We start from the raw sequence: 12,257 nt of genomic DNA on the forward strand, positions 1-12,257 counted from the left end.
CCTAAGCATAATGTAAACAGAATTGGCCCTAGTGCTGAACCCTGTGGAACTCCATAATTAACCTCCATTTACATAACTCTCCATTTACATAAACAAATTGGATTCTGAGCGATAGATGTGATACAAACCACTGCAGCTCAGTACCTGTAATATGTAATGCTCTAATCGCTCTAATAGAATATTAGGGTCGACAGTATCAAATGCTGCACTGAGGTCTAGCAGGAGAGGCACAGAGATGAGTCGACTGTCAGAGGCCATACGAAGAACATTTGTAACCTTTACTAAAGCTACTTTTTTGTGCTGTCATGGGCTCTTTTCGACAGAAAATAGTGCAAGTGCAATCATATAAATATCTTGGGACTGTAATCAATGAAAAACTGAACTTTGATGAGAATTGCAAATCGGCCTGTAAAAAGGGTCACCAGCGCCTTTACTGCCTCAGGAAACTTGCTCATTTCCACATTGACTTAAAAATTGTAACTTTGTTTTATCGTTCTTTTATTGAGTCTGTTTTATCTTTTTGTTTGGTAGCATGATTTGGTCAGACCTCTGTCACAGAGAAAAACTCACTGAATCAGATAGTGAGATGGTCCAGTCGCCTGATAGGTGAGTCACAGTCCTGTTTAGCCTCCCTGTACTCTACACAGATACAACAGATGGCTTAATCAATTCTTAAAAATGGTTCTCATCCTGTACGGGGTGAATTTCAGCTTCTTTCCCCAGGAGGGAGGTTTCTATTTCCAAGATGTAGAACAAAGTATTATAAAAACAGCTTTGCCCCTGTTGCTGTCACTGAACTAAATAAGGTATGTTTTTTATTTGATTCATATTGTTCAAGTACTATATATGTGTTTTTTGTGAGGTTTTAACTAGGAATGTGTGTTCGTGAAGGGATGCCAAATGCTATCATTTTTCTGCAAAGCAAATTTACCTATGGGTATAAACAAAGTAACCTTAACCTCAAGGTCAGCTAAAAACAACTTTCACTAACACACTGAGTGTTTCTTTGATCTGTAGTCAAACCAGTTTAAAGTGTCACTACAACAGAAACTACAATAGAAACATAATTTTAATGCTTCGCTCAGTAACAGGACAGAAAGCCTCCAACAAACATTTTTACATGTTTCTAAATTGCAAACTTGAGAATTTCTGATATTGCTTAATCCCTGGTTCCCCACAAGCACCTCCCTTCCTGCTCTTCGTGTTTCGCTTCTCCTTGCTGATCTCCGTGTCAGACGACCTTCTTTAGCACAAACAGCACAGATCTGCCGGACTCACAGCTGGACCAACGAGGCAGAGTGGAACCAGACCAGCAGCAGGTTTGCATTCATCTTTTCTCTCAGACATTAGAGGCAGCTTGTGCTTCTGTAACTTAAAGCACTGAAAGTTCCTTCAGCACATTTCTTCTCTGCTCTCCTTTATTGACCGTCATTGTTCTTGATCAGGTGGAGGAAGTATGTAGTGGCACAAAGACATCATCGTGTCCAAATGACATTATTCCAACACATCTTCTAAAAAAGATTTTTAAGGTTGTCAGTTCTGACATTTTAGCTATTTTTAATAGCAGCCTTAGCTCAGGTGTTGTGCCAGCCTGTTTTAAACATGCTGTTGTACAGCCTGTACTTAAAAAACCTAATCTTGACTCCTCCGTCCTCACTAACTTCAGGCCTATTTCAAAGCTCCCCTTCCTGTCGAAAATTTTGGAAAAGATTGTGTTTGTTCAGCTGCAATCTTTTGTAAATGGACACAATGTTCTTGAGAGGTTTCAGTCTGGTTTTAAAACTCTTCATAGCACAGAAACTGCACTTTTAAAGGTTCTTAATGATCTTTTATTAGCCACTGACTCAGGTGACTCAGCTGTGCTTCTGCTTTTAGATCTGACCGCTGCCTTCGATACTGTTGACCACAGCATTTAAATTTCATGGTTGGAGCATTGTGGCGTAAAGGGCACCCCATTAGAGTGGTTCAGGTCATACCTGTCTGACAGGACCTTCTCTGTGAGCTTTGGCGATTTTATCTCTTCCTCAGCTCCCCTTGCTTGTGGTGTTCCCCAGGGATCTATACTGGGGCCAATATTGTTCTCCATTTATATGCTGCCTTTAGGTCAAATTTTTAGAAAATACAACATTTGTTTTCATTCATATGCCGATGATACTCAGATCTATCTTCAATTGAAGGGAAACAGTCCTGCCTCACTAGAACCCTTACTTCAGTGTCTCGGTGAAGTTAAATCCTGGATGGCCTCTAATTTCCTTAACTTTAATGAGAACAAAACCGAAGTGATAATTTTTAGACCAAGCGGTAATCCCAACACTTCTAATTTTAACCTGCACAGTTTTGAGCCTTTTGTCAAATCACATGCCAAAAATTTGGGGGTTATACTTGACAGCAATTTCACCTTTGAAAAACAAATTAGCTCAGTTGTACAGCGGTCTTTCTTCAAACTGAGGCTTTTATCTAAGGTGAGATCATTTTTATCTTTTAAAAACTTTGAACGAGCGATTCATGCTTTTATTATATCCCAGCTGGACTATTGTAACTCCTTATATGCTGGAGTCAGCCAGACCTGCCTGGCAAGGCTGCAGTTGGTCCAGAATGCTGCAGCTCGTCTTTTGACACGTACTAAAAGATGTGAACACATTTCCCCAGTACTTGCCTCCCTTCATTGGCTCCCTGTCCGCTTCCGAATTAATTTTAAAATTTTATTGTTGACTTACAAAGCCCTGAATGGACAGGCTCCCGGGTATTTGTCTGACCTCTTGCAGACTTATACCCCCCTTAGATCTCTTAGATCAAGTGATCTTTTGCTTTTAGCTTTACCAAGGTCGAGGCTGGTTCATAGAGGCGATCGAGCATTTGCAGTCGTAGCGCCTAAGCTGTGGAATAATTTACCCCTACACATCAGACAGGCTCCTACTGTCAATCTTTTTAAATCTTATCTTAAAACGCATTTTTATTTACTGGCTTTTAATACAGCATGAGAGTTATTTGTTATTTGTTAATTCATATTTGGTGTTTGCTTTTAATACTCTAAGTTGTTTTATTATGTATGTTGTATTCTTGTACAGCACTTTGGTCAACGTTCCTGTTGTAATTAAATGTGCTATATAAATAATTAAACTATTAAACTATTCTTGCTTTCTAATGATGCACCATAATGTTTCGTAAAGCCCATCTTGTCGTCTTTCAGTAACCGTTTGAAATGTCCCTCTAGCCCAAATAGTCGAAGAGTTACATTAGTGCGAAGCGCACATTAAGCGCACCACTAAGCGGTGTTCACTTTTCTTTTTCCAGTCAGCTGTAGCTTGTGAACGCTTTGTGCTACCGTAATACACTAAATATCCCCGTAAAACTCAGTCTCTCTTCTTTCAGTAACCATGTGAATTTTTTCCCCTAGCTCAAATGGTCAATGAGTTACGGTAGTGCGAGGCACACATGGTAAAATCTAGGCGGCGTTGAGTTTTCCTTCTGTGTTTAGATTTTTTTAATGAACTTTATTGAACACACAATGAGTGTACAACATACAAACAGATGAAGTATACAAAAGAACAGAACATTTCTGTGTTCAGACAGCTGTAGCTTGTGAATGCTTTGTGCTACCGTAATACGCAAAATATCCCCGTAAAGCGCAGCTTCTCTTCTTTTCGAAACCTAGCTTTCTCTAGCATACCGTAAATGAAGAGTTACAGTCGTTTAAAGACTGCCTGTGAAATGGGCCCGTCGGCTGGCCATTGGTCAATAAAGCGTTAAGTTCTTCTGCTTTGTTTGAGTATTTCACCTTTTTCACTGATGCACTCACTTCAACCCAGAGGTCTCCTCACACTTTCTCCTTATCGTCTTTTTGATGGACATTATGGTAAAAACTCTCTCATGATGTCATTTTATCTCTATGTGAATCCATATTTACTATGAAAGTCATTTAACAACGTTATTATTTGAAAATAAGTGATGTACAGCAGAGTAAGCATTTCTGAGGCCACTGAGAGAAAAGAGGGACACACTGCCTGTGAGCTCACCAACACACACATTTACACTTGGTTTGTCTTCACAGCAAAAAAACACACTTCCTGCTCCTGATGTTCTACAATTAAAATCTATTTAAGAATTGACACTGTGATTTGTGCTTTTAATTTGATTTTAATTCAACACACAGGAAATGTAATTTGTAGAAACAATGTAACGCAGTGTAACAGAGCAGAAGCACTAAAATAGACTGATGGATTATTCTAATATCAAGGATCAAGGACAGGTATGTTCAGTTCAGTTTTTCTTCTATAACATGTAAACGGCAGCTGCCTGTAGCTGTTAAGGTGGAACCTTTTCTGATATGCTACTTTAATATCAGTGTGACAGCTCTGACCATCAGTCGTTGTCTTGCCTGCTAATTTCAGAGGATTCAGCCTTTACAGAGCAATAAATCAAATACAAAAAACATCCTGTTAAAACTGTAACTGTAACAGTAACACGGTCATTATTTTTATTGATTGATTTATTGATTAACATTCAAATATCTTAGTGAATACAAAATAAAGATTACCACAAAGCAAGAAAGCATAAGACAAGGCTAATCAAAAGGTATTGGCTGAAGCATATGCTTTACACCAACACTTTTAACAAAAGATCTTTTAGCATGCAGCTCATGTAGGGCTCAAAGCAAAGAATAAAACAAAACAAAGCAAACAAACAAACAAAAAACAAAACAAAACAAAAAAACTTTGCACCTTAGATTAGTAACTACATTAAATTAAATTTCATTAAAATAATCGAAGCAAAACAACCAAGAGTTTCAGTATTATTATTTTTGCTCTTTTCATTCTTTATTTATATATTATTTTTCTAATACTCTATTTTTAAACATGCTTTCAAACAAGGAAAATGAACTACACCTTTTTAAATCACTTTCATAACTATTTTACAAGTTAACTCCTCTAACAGAAACACATCTGTGCTTTATGTTTGTCCTTATCTTGTTTTTTTTTTTTTGTTTTTTTTTTTTTAAAGAATTCTGTTCCCATTAAGTCATATTGACTCTCTCTGACTTTAAACAGCTTCTGAGTACTGCGGCAAAGCAAGTTATTTTGTGCTTTATACAGTATCTGTGCCATTTTATATTCAACTAAATCATAAAATAGAGAGCAATAAAGTGTGTATAATGATTTCTTGTTCAGGACATGCTTTGTTTTGTAGAGAATAGCAACTTTTGTTTTCACATGGTTTATATGAGACTTCCAGCTAAGCTTATCATCAGTTATCACTCCAAGAAATTAATTTTTTCGCACACGCTTTCAATTTCAATTCCATTAACCCTGATTTTAGATTCATTTTTCATTTGTCTAGTGCCAAAAATAATAAATTTTGTTTTGTTTATATTTAACGATAACTTATTTATATCAAACCAGTTTTTTAATATACTTAACTCCTTTTCCACTGTAGTCAGAAGCTGTTCTAGGTTTTTACCTGAGCAATACAGAGTGGTATCATCAGCAACCAATACACATTTTAACAATTTGGAAACACTACATATGTCATTTATATATAATATAAATAATTTAGGGCCCAGCACAGAGCCCTGAGGAAAGCCACAAATTACCTTCAACTGATTAGATTTTACATTATTGATTTCAACATATTGATATCTGTCATCCAGGTAACTTTTCATCCACTTGTATGCTATGCCTCTTATACTATATCTCTCTAGTTTATTCATTAATATAGAATGATCAATTGTACCAAACAGCTTTTTTAAGTCTATAAAAACACCAACAGTATATTCCTTATTATCTATTTCAGTAGATATCCCTTCTACAACTTCCATCACTGCCATCCAAGTGGACCTTTTCGCTCTAAAGCCATATTGGTTATCACTTAGGAGATTATGCTTCTTAATATATTTATCAAGTCTATTAACAAATAACTTTTCTAAATTTTTTGAGAACTGTGGGAGTAGTGATATTGGCCTGTAATTAGTAAATTGACATCTCTCTCCATTTTTATGGATTGGAATAATTTTTGCTATTTTCATTTTTGAGGGAAACACACCAGTTCAAAAGGACAGATTACAAATGTATGTGAAAGGTCGCAGTATATATTCTATAATACTTTTAACTAATATCATGTCAATACCAAAACAGTCAGTGGACTTTTTATTTTTAAATGTTTTCACAATGTTCATTATTTCTCTATGAGTTACAGGACCAATAAACATGGAGGACACATTCTGAGTAAAATGTTTATTTAGGTCGTTATTTTTTCTTGACTCTGGAATTTCTTTTGCTAAATTATAGCCAACATTTACAAAGAAATCATTAAATTCATTTGAAATGTCTTTAGTTTTATCAAGCACACTATCTTTATCTTTTTTAAAATTGTCTGGATAATTCTTATATTTTGAGCCCTATTTGAATATACTATTTAATAACCTCCATGTTTCTTGTGTGTTACTTCTATTTTGCTCCAATAATTTGTTATATATAATCTCTTATATAGATTATTTTTCTTTTTACATGCATCTTCTACCCCCTTTGTGATCCATGGCTTATTTGATCTGTGATGCTTTTTTGTGATTTTCATTAAAGGACAATGTTTTTCATATAGTGAAATTATAGTTGATAAGAATGCATCATATGCACTATTTGAATCTTCATTTGCAAAAACCTCATTCCAGTTGTGTTCCTTTAAGTCCACCTGGAGGGCAGCAATGGCTCTTGTTGTTCTATGTCGTATCATGTCAAATGTTTGATGCTTTTATTTAGTTTTAATCCCAAAATAATTTTGAAAAATTGCCAAAAGAGGAAGATGATCGCTTATATCAGTTATAAGAAGTCCACCTACTATTTCATAGTCAATTTTATTTGTAAATATATAATATCTATCAATGTAGCTGTATCAATTCATATTCTACTTGGTTTTATAATTACAGTGAAAAGGCAGTTACTATACATTGTATTGATGAAATCTGTTGTTTTCTGATGTCTATTTGGGTTTAGCAAATTTATATTAAAATCACCACAAATTATTTGTGCTTTTTTATCATTTAGGTGGCTAAACATAGCAGAAACTTTTTCATTGAATGTGTCAAGGCATGACCCTGGTGACCTATAGATGCAACTTATAATTATATTGTTAGCTTTTTCAACACGGATTTCAATAGTAACACATTCCAATACGTTATCTATGGTGCTTGACGTACATTCAATCAGACATTTGATTATACTCAGACTGACAGCAGCTTCAGTGCATTTACTTCATGTTTGTCTGATTAGACACAATCACTGCTGCATTTTAGTGTCTCTGCTCGAACTGCACCAAAACTCCTTCATTCACCATCCCAACACTGAGAGGGATGTCAGAGACACAGGGACACCTTCACCTCTCCCCCTAGAAGTTCCCCTGGAGCTGAGAAAGTACCAGAACACAAAAAGAAGAAAAGACGTCTTTTCAGTAGGTCAGAAGGAACCCACTTCAGTTTTCATCCACTCAAGCAAAAGTTCCAGCAAAACAAATATTTGAAAGATTAGAAATTAAAACATCAAATCTATCACATAGATCAGCGGTCCCCAACCTTTTTTGCGCCACGGACCGGTTTATGCCAGACAATATTTTCATGGACCGGCCTTTAAGGTGTCGCGGATAAATATAACAAAATAAAACTAGTACTGGTACCGAAAAAAAGAAAATTTATTCATAACACACGTGAAAAGACCAAGGAAAACCGAGTAAACGATAAAAACGATAACAAAATAATGCTGAAAACCAATAAAAACCCTGAAAACTATACATTTCACACCTGAGCCTCAACTCTCGCGGCCCAGTACCAAACGACTCACGGACCGGTACTGGTCCGAGGCCCGGGGGTTGGGGACCGCTGACATAGATGACCTTTGACCTGAGCAGGAAGAAGAGAACAGCCTGAGGTTTCTCTGGTTTATACTCCACCTTATCCTAGTCTGTGTGACATCAGAAACATAGCAACCGCTTAGACACCCCACTTCCTATTTTTTTTCACAGCTCTCTGAGCCACTAACAGTCACATGACTGTAACAACATGAAGTTGATGAACTTAATGAAACGAGAAACAAGTTCCTCTTCTAACACAGGCAGATGTGCAGAGACATCTTTGCTCTTGGCTCTGTGGGTTTGCACATCTGGTTTAGATGAGATTCTGCTTTCTGTCCAACATTTTTGGACCCAAATAAAAGTTCAGATTGTACTACAACACACAACACAGAACTAACCAGGTAATAGTAATTGTCACAGAACACGGAGTGTTCAGGTAACCGCAGCTCAGAACTATGTACAAGTTTTATTTAACTGAGGAATCTTTTAACAAAGCTAAGGAAACGAAAAACTAAGGCTCATGCCACGGGGGGAAACAAGGAGCGTGGAGCCCAGGAGTGCCGTAATCGGGACCGTGGGGAAACTGCAACAGAAAGGGGAGACACAGTTAACAGCATGCAGGTTCCCAAGAAATGAACAGCTAGACTTCATACAGTAAGTTGCCGAGGCTTACAGGTAGAGCAGGACCGTGGAGCTCGGACGGGAGAGGTGCCCGTGAAGGGAATCCTAGGGAGGGAGGCAGTCAGGCAGGAGGACAGGCAGGCCACAGGCTTCCACGCCGAATGCTGGTCACACTGGGAGGAGACTTACGGACTGGCGAGGAGAAGCCGTCAGAGCTGGCTGAAGTAGTCCTCTGGTGATTGCCTCAGATGAGACGCATGTGGTTTGGAGGCGGCACAGCCCGAGGGTGTGGCCACCGCAGCCTCCCACGGCTCCCTGGATGCCGAGCCACGGGCCGTGACAGCAATAATACCAAACGTGTTTTCAAACAACTTCAGTAAAACATCCTGTTAAAACTGTAACTGTGTTTAACAGGAACAAGGTCATTGAAATCATCACTTGGTGCTGCTGTCTCTTGTGTCTGTACAGAGTTTGAACCAGAAGGCTGAACTCTTTTTCAGTCACATGATGTTTCTCTGTCTCTGCATCTGTTTCTCTGATTGCAGCTGCATTTGAACGAACTGGAACGTCCAATTCTCCAACACGTTAACTCTGCTGATCCTTGGTGTTTAAATAACATTTCTTTCTTTGACTCAGTCTGCTGTCACTTTGTTTTAGAGAGACAAAGAGATTTCAGATTAACTGGTGTTCCTGTTGCTCCAGTACTAAAGGACAATGCATGTCACCGCCAGAGATGGGCAGTTTCTGATTACTTTTTTCAAGTAACGAGTAAAGTAAGGGATTACTATTGCAAAAACGGTAATTAGATTACCGTTACTTTCCCGTAGGAACGCTGCGTTACTGCGTTACTAAAACGGTAATTTTTTAGCAAGAAGCGAGTAAGCGTAAGCGAGTGCGACATTCGTGACAACAGCTGTGTGCAGATCAACAATGGATCATATATCGAGTGCGGGAGAGAGTATGAGTGTGCAGCGTTTAAAGCTTGGAAGTACTGACCTTACTTTGAGTTTGATTACATAAAAAGTAACAAAAACATTAGTGTCCGTTGTGCGTGGGAAGAAAACCTCTTTTAACCGCGAAAAAAAACCCCTAAACTTCCAAGCAAGCACTGGGAGTGCGCTACCACGTAGAGGGAAACTTACAGAGAAACTCGCGGATTCTTCAACTGACCGCTGCGGCACAGCTGCACCAGGGTAAACCTACGCCTATGCCACTCCTGCTTTACAGGTGAAAATAGAGCAACAGGACCACTAGTCTTTGATGTTATTTATTTTCTGCTGTGTTTTACTTGCATCTATTTGAAAGAGTGAGTGTAAACACACACAAAAAAAATATATTATGTGCTGGAATGTGCAGAAAATAAGTTTAAATGTTAAACAAATTTCTTCCAGTCAGAGAATGTTGCATAGAATTAAATTTTTACTTGATGCATAAAGTTAAAAGGTTAAAACTAATAAAACAAGTTTTAAAAAGGGACTTTTCCATTTGATTACATTTTGCATGATGGATTATGCGTTACAAGTAACGCGTTACTGCCCATCTCTGCTGATTAATTTTTTCAAGTAACTTGACCAACACTGGTCACCGCGCTGATGCCTTTTCAGAATTGCAGCAAAGTTAATAAACTTTTGGCTAAATATTCTTAATTTTTCATATATATATATTACTGTAGGGGGATCACACTCCCATACCCAGTTTGGGTATAAAACTGAAGACTGACAGTATAAGTTAAGGATGAGGATAAGGATGCATTTGTGGTTTATAAGGTCAGATTTTTTATTATTACACTGAACTAATACCTGAAAAAGTATATAAAAAATCAACCATTATTACCTTATTATCATTACCACCACATTCACATGTCATTGATGTTTTATTTCAAACAGGTCAGTTTTGGATGTATGTGGCTGAGACACTAAAACCTTAATATCAATAAAATAATGTGACACATGACTGTGTTCACAGTTTCTTCTGTTAAAATCGTCTTCTCATGTTTTCATAGAGAGATGATGAAAGAACCTGTAGAAGAATCACCAACTAAAGCAGCTTCCACAGCAGGTAGGAGATCAATGGTTTGTCTGATGAGCTGTATGGATGTAAATAGACAAGGTACAATCCTTTGCCTTTTTGTAACACTTATTGGAAAAAATTTGTCAGAGCACTTGCACATAGTTATCTATATACTGTCTTTAAAAATGGTCACAAATTCAAATCTGTTGCAACATGTCTTAATCTTTCTTTGGCACATTTTCATAACATGACAACTGTCAGTCTAAGGGGCTTGGAAAAGAAAGCAACTTCACTCAAAATGATCTCCTTGTCATCAATGTTTGAGGGGGATACATGTTTATGTCTCTTCCTTCTTCTTGTAGAAGAGGAGCTTGCCAGGGTGCGGTCAGCTTTTGTTTGGAGGGTGTCAACAGAAATCCTTAAACAGCTCCTTGAGGCCCTTGTAAGTGACGGTGTCTTAAATGAATTGGAGAAAGAATCAATACTGGAAGGGAACCCAGTAAGAGCAGATAAGGCACGTTGCTTCATTGATACAGTGAGGAAGAAAGGGGACAAAGCCAGCAGGATCATGGTCAGACATCTTCAGACTATAGATCTCTCCCTTTTCTCTCAGCTGCGTTTATACTCTGATCCATCTGCTCAACAAGGTGAGTCCACTTTTCTCTGTAGTTTGTTGAGATGTGAAGTGTAAAACCTCAGAATTTAATATAACGAAAAGCAGAAAGCGGGAACTTCATTCCACAACATACATTTGGATTTATTAAAGGGCTGCTCACAATGGAAAAAAAAAACCTTTCCCAAACGGCCATGACGGAGTGAAGATCATTAAAAGATGTATTGGTAGCAGAATAAACCCTGCAATTACCTCTTAAATCCATGCCTGCAAGACCACTCTAACGACAATCATCACATGTACAAACTACAGACTACTGGAGAATAAAAAAAATCTCTTAGAGACATGCTGAAAACAACTCCCTGAAAAGTAATGAGGTGGAATAAGAAGTATGTTGTACTAACCAAGGGTTTTAAGTGTGTTGTACTTACAGAGTAGTAAACTAAAGTATTAACTTGAGAGAAATTATATCACATAAGCGTTTAACTTAAAATAGACTGCTCAGAATTATTTTTTTAACATAGATTTTTCTTAGCTCTATTTATGTGAACAGTAATCTTATTTAGTTGTTAAAACCGTGAAAAACTAATTGCTTTAAAAAAAAAAAGTAGTGTCACTTGTGTGACTTCTTGAGTGCTTCAGAAACCCATGAAGGAAAAATATTCCAGTCTTCTATTAGTCACAGTGTGCATAATCTCTTTTTGAGTTTATGGCAGGAATTTAATGTGAAATATTGAATTCCCCTCAGATGTTTATTTTAAACAGTGTGGGTAGCAGTTGAAAGACAGCATGAAAGTTCAGTGGGATTTTTTGTGACAAAATTTGGAGAAGTCCAGAGTTGAAAACCTGTTTAGTTTGTAAATGTTCCCATTGGTTACACAAGCCACAAAGCCAATTTTTTATTTTACATATGTAGGTTTAAAAACCTTTAGTGTGACTGCGCAGAAGTTCCATTTATTTAAATTATAACAGAACAGGAGCTTCTTTGGTTTGGTGATGATTTGTTGTATCTCAAGCTGAGCATCACTCAGTGAATGAAGCCAGATGTATTTTTCATGACATCAAGATTGAAGAAGCACAAATAACACAACAATCCAAACAAGAGGAAAAGTAATTTAAGTAACTCTTTGAGACCATTCATTAAAATGTCAGTGGAAGTACACACTTGATCAAAAAG

General features: G+C 37.3%; 1 protein-coding gene across 2 annotated transcripts in view; it reads left to right on the forward strand.

Annotated features, from left to right (window-relative positions):
• The window catches only part of LOC113015943 (NLR family CARD domain-containing protein 3-like), a 30,831-nt gene continuing 18,574 nt past the window's right edge, over window positions 1-12,257 (forward strand). Inside the window, exons 1-3 of one of the 2 annotated variants that reach the window (XM_080297631.1) lie at window positions 1-1,319; window positions 10,460-10,515; window positions 10,830-11,114. In XM_080297631.1, coding sequence (XP_080153757.1) covers window positions 10,464-10,515; window positions 10,830-11,114 — 337 coding nt within the window. In that variant the 5' untranslated portion in view covers window positions 1-1,319; window positions 10,460-10,463. Of the gene's footprint in view, window positions 1,320-9,282; window positions 10,224-10,459; window positions 10,516-10,829; window positions 11,115-12,257 lie in introns of those variants that run through there. The other variant, XM_026158330.2, reaches the window with a different exon arrangement.

Source organism: Astatotilapia calliptera, chromosome 23, assembly GCF_964374335.1.
Source record: "Astatotilapia calliptera chromosome 23, fAstCal68.1, whole genome shotgun sequence".
Taxonomy (NCBI): Eukaryota; Metazoa; Chordata; class Actinopteri; order Cichliformes; family Cichlidae; genus Astatotilapia; species Astatotilapia calliptera.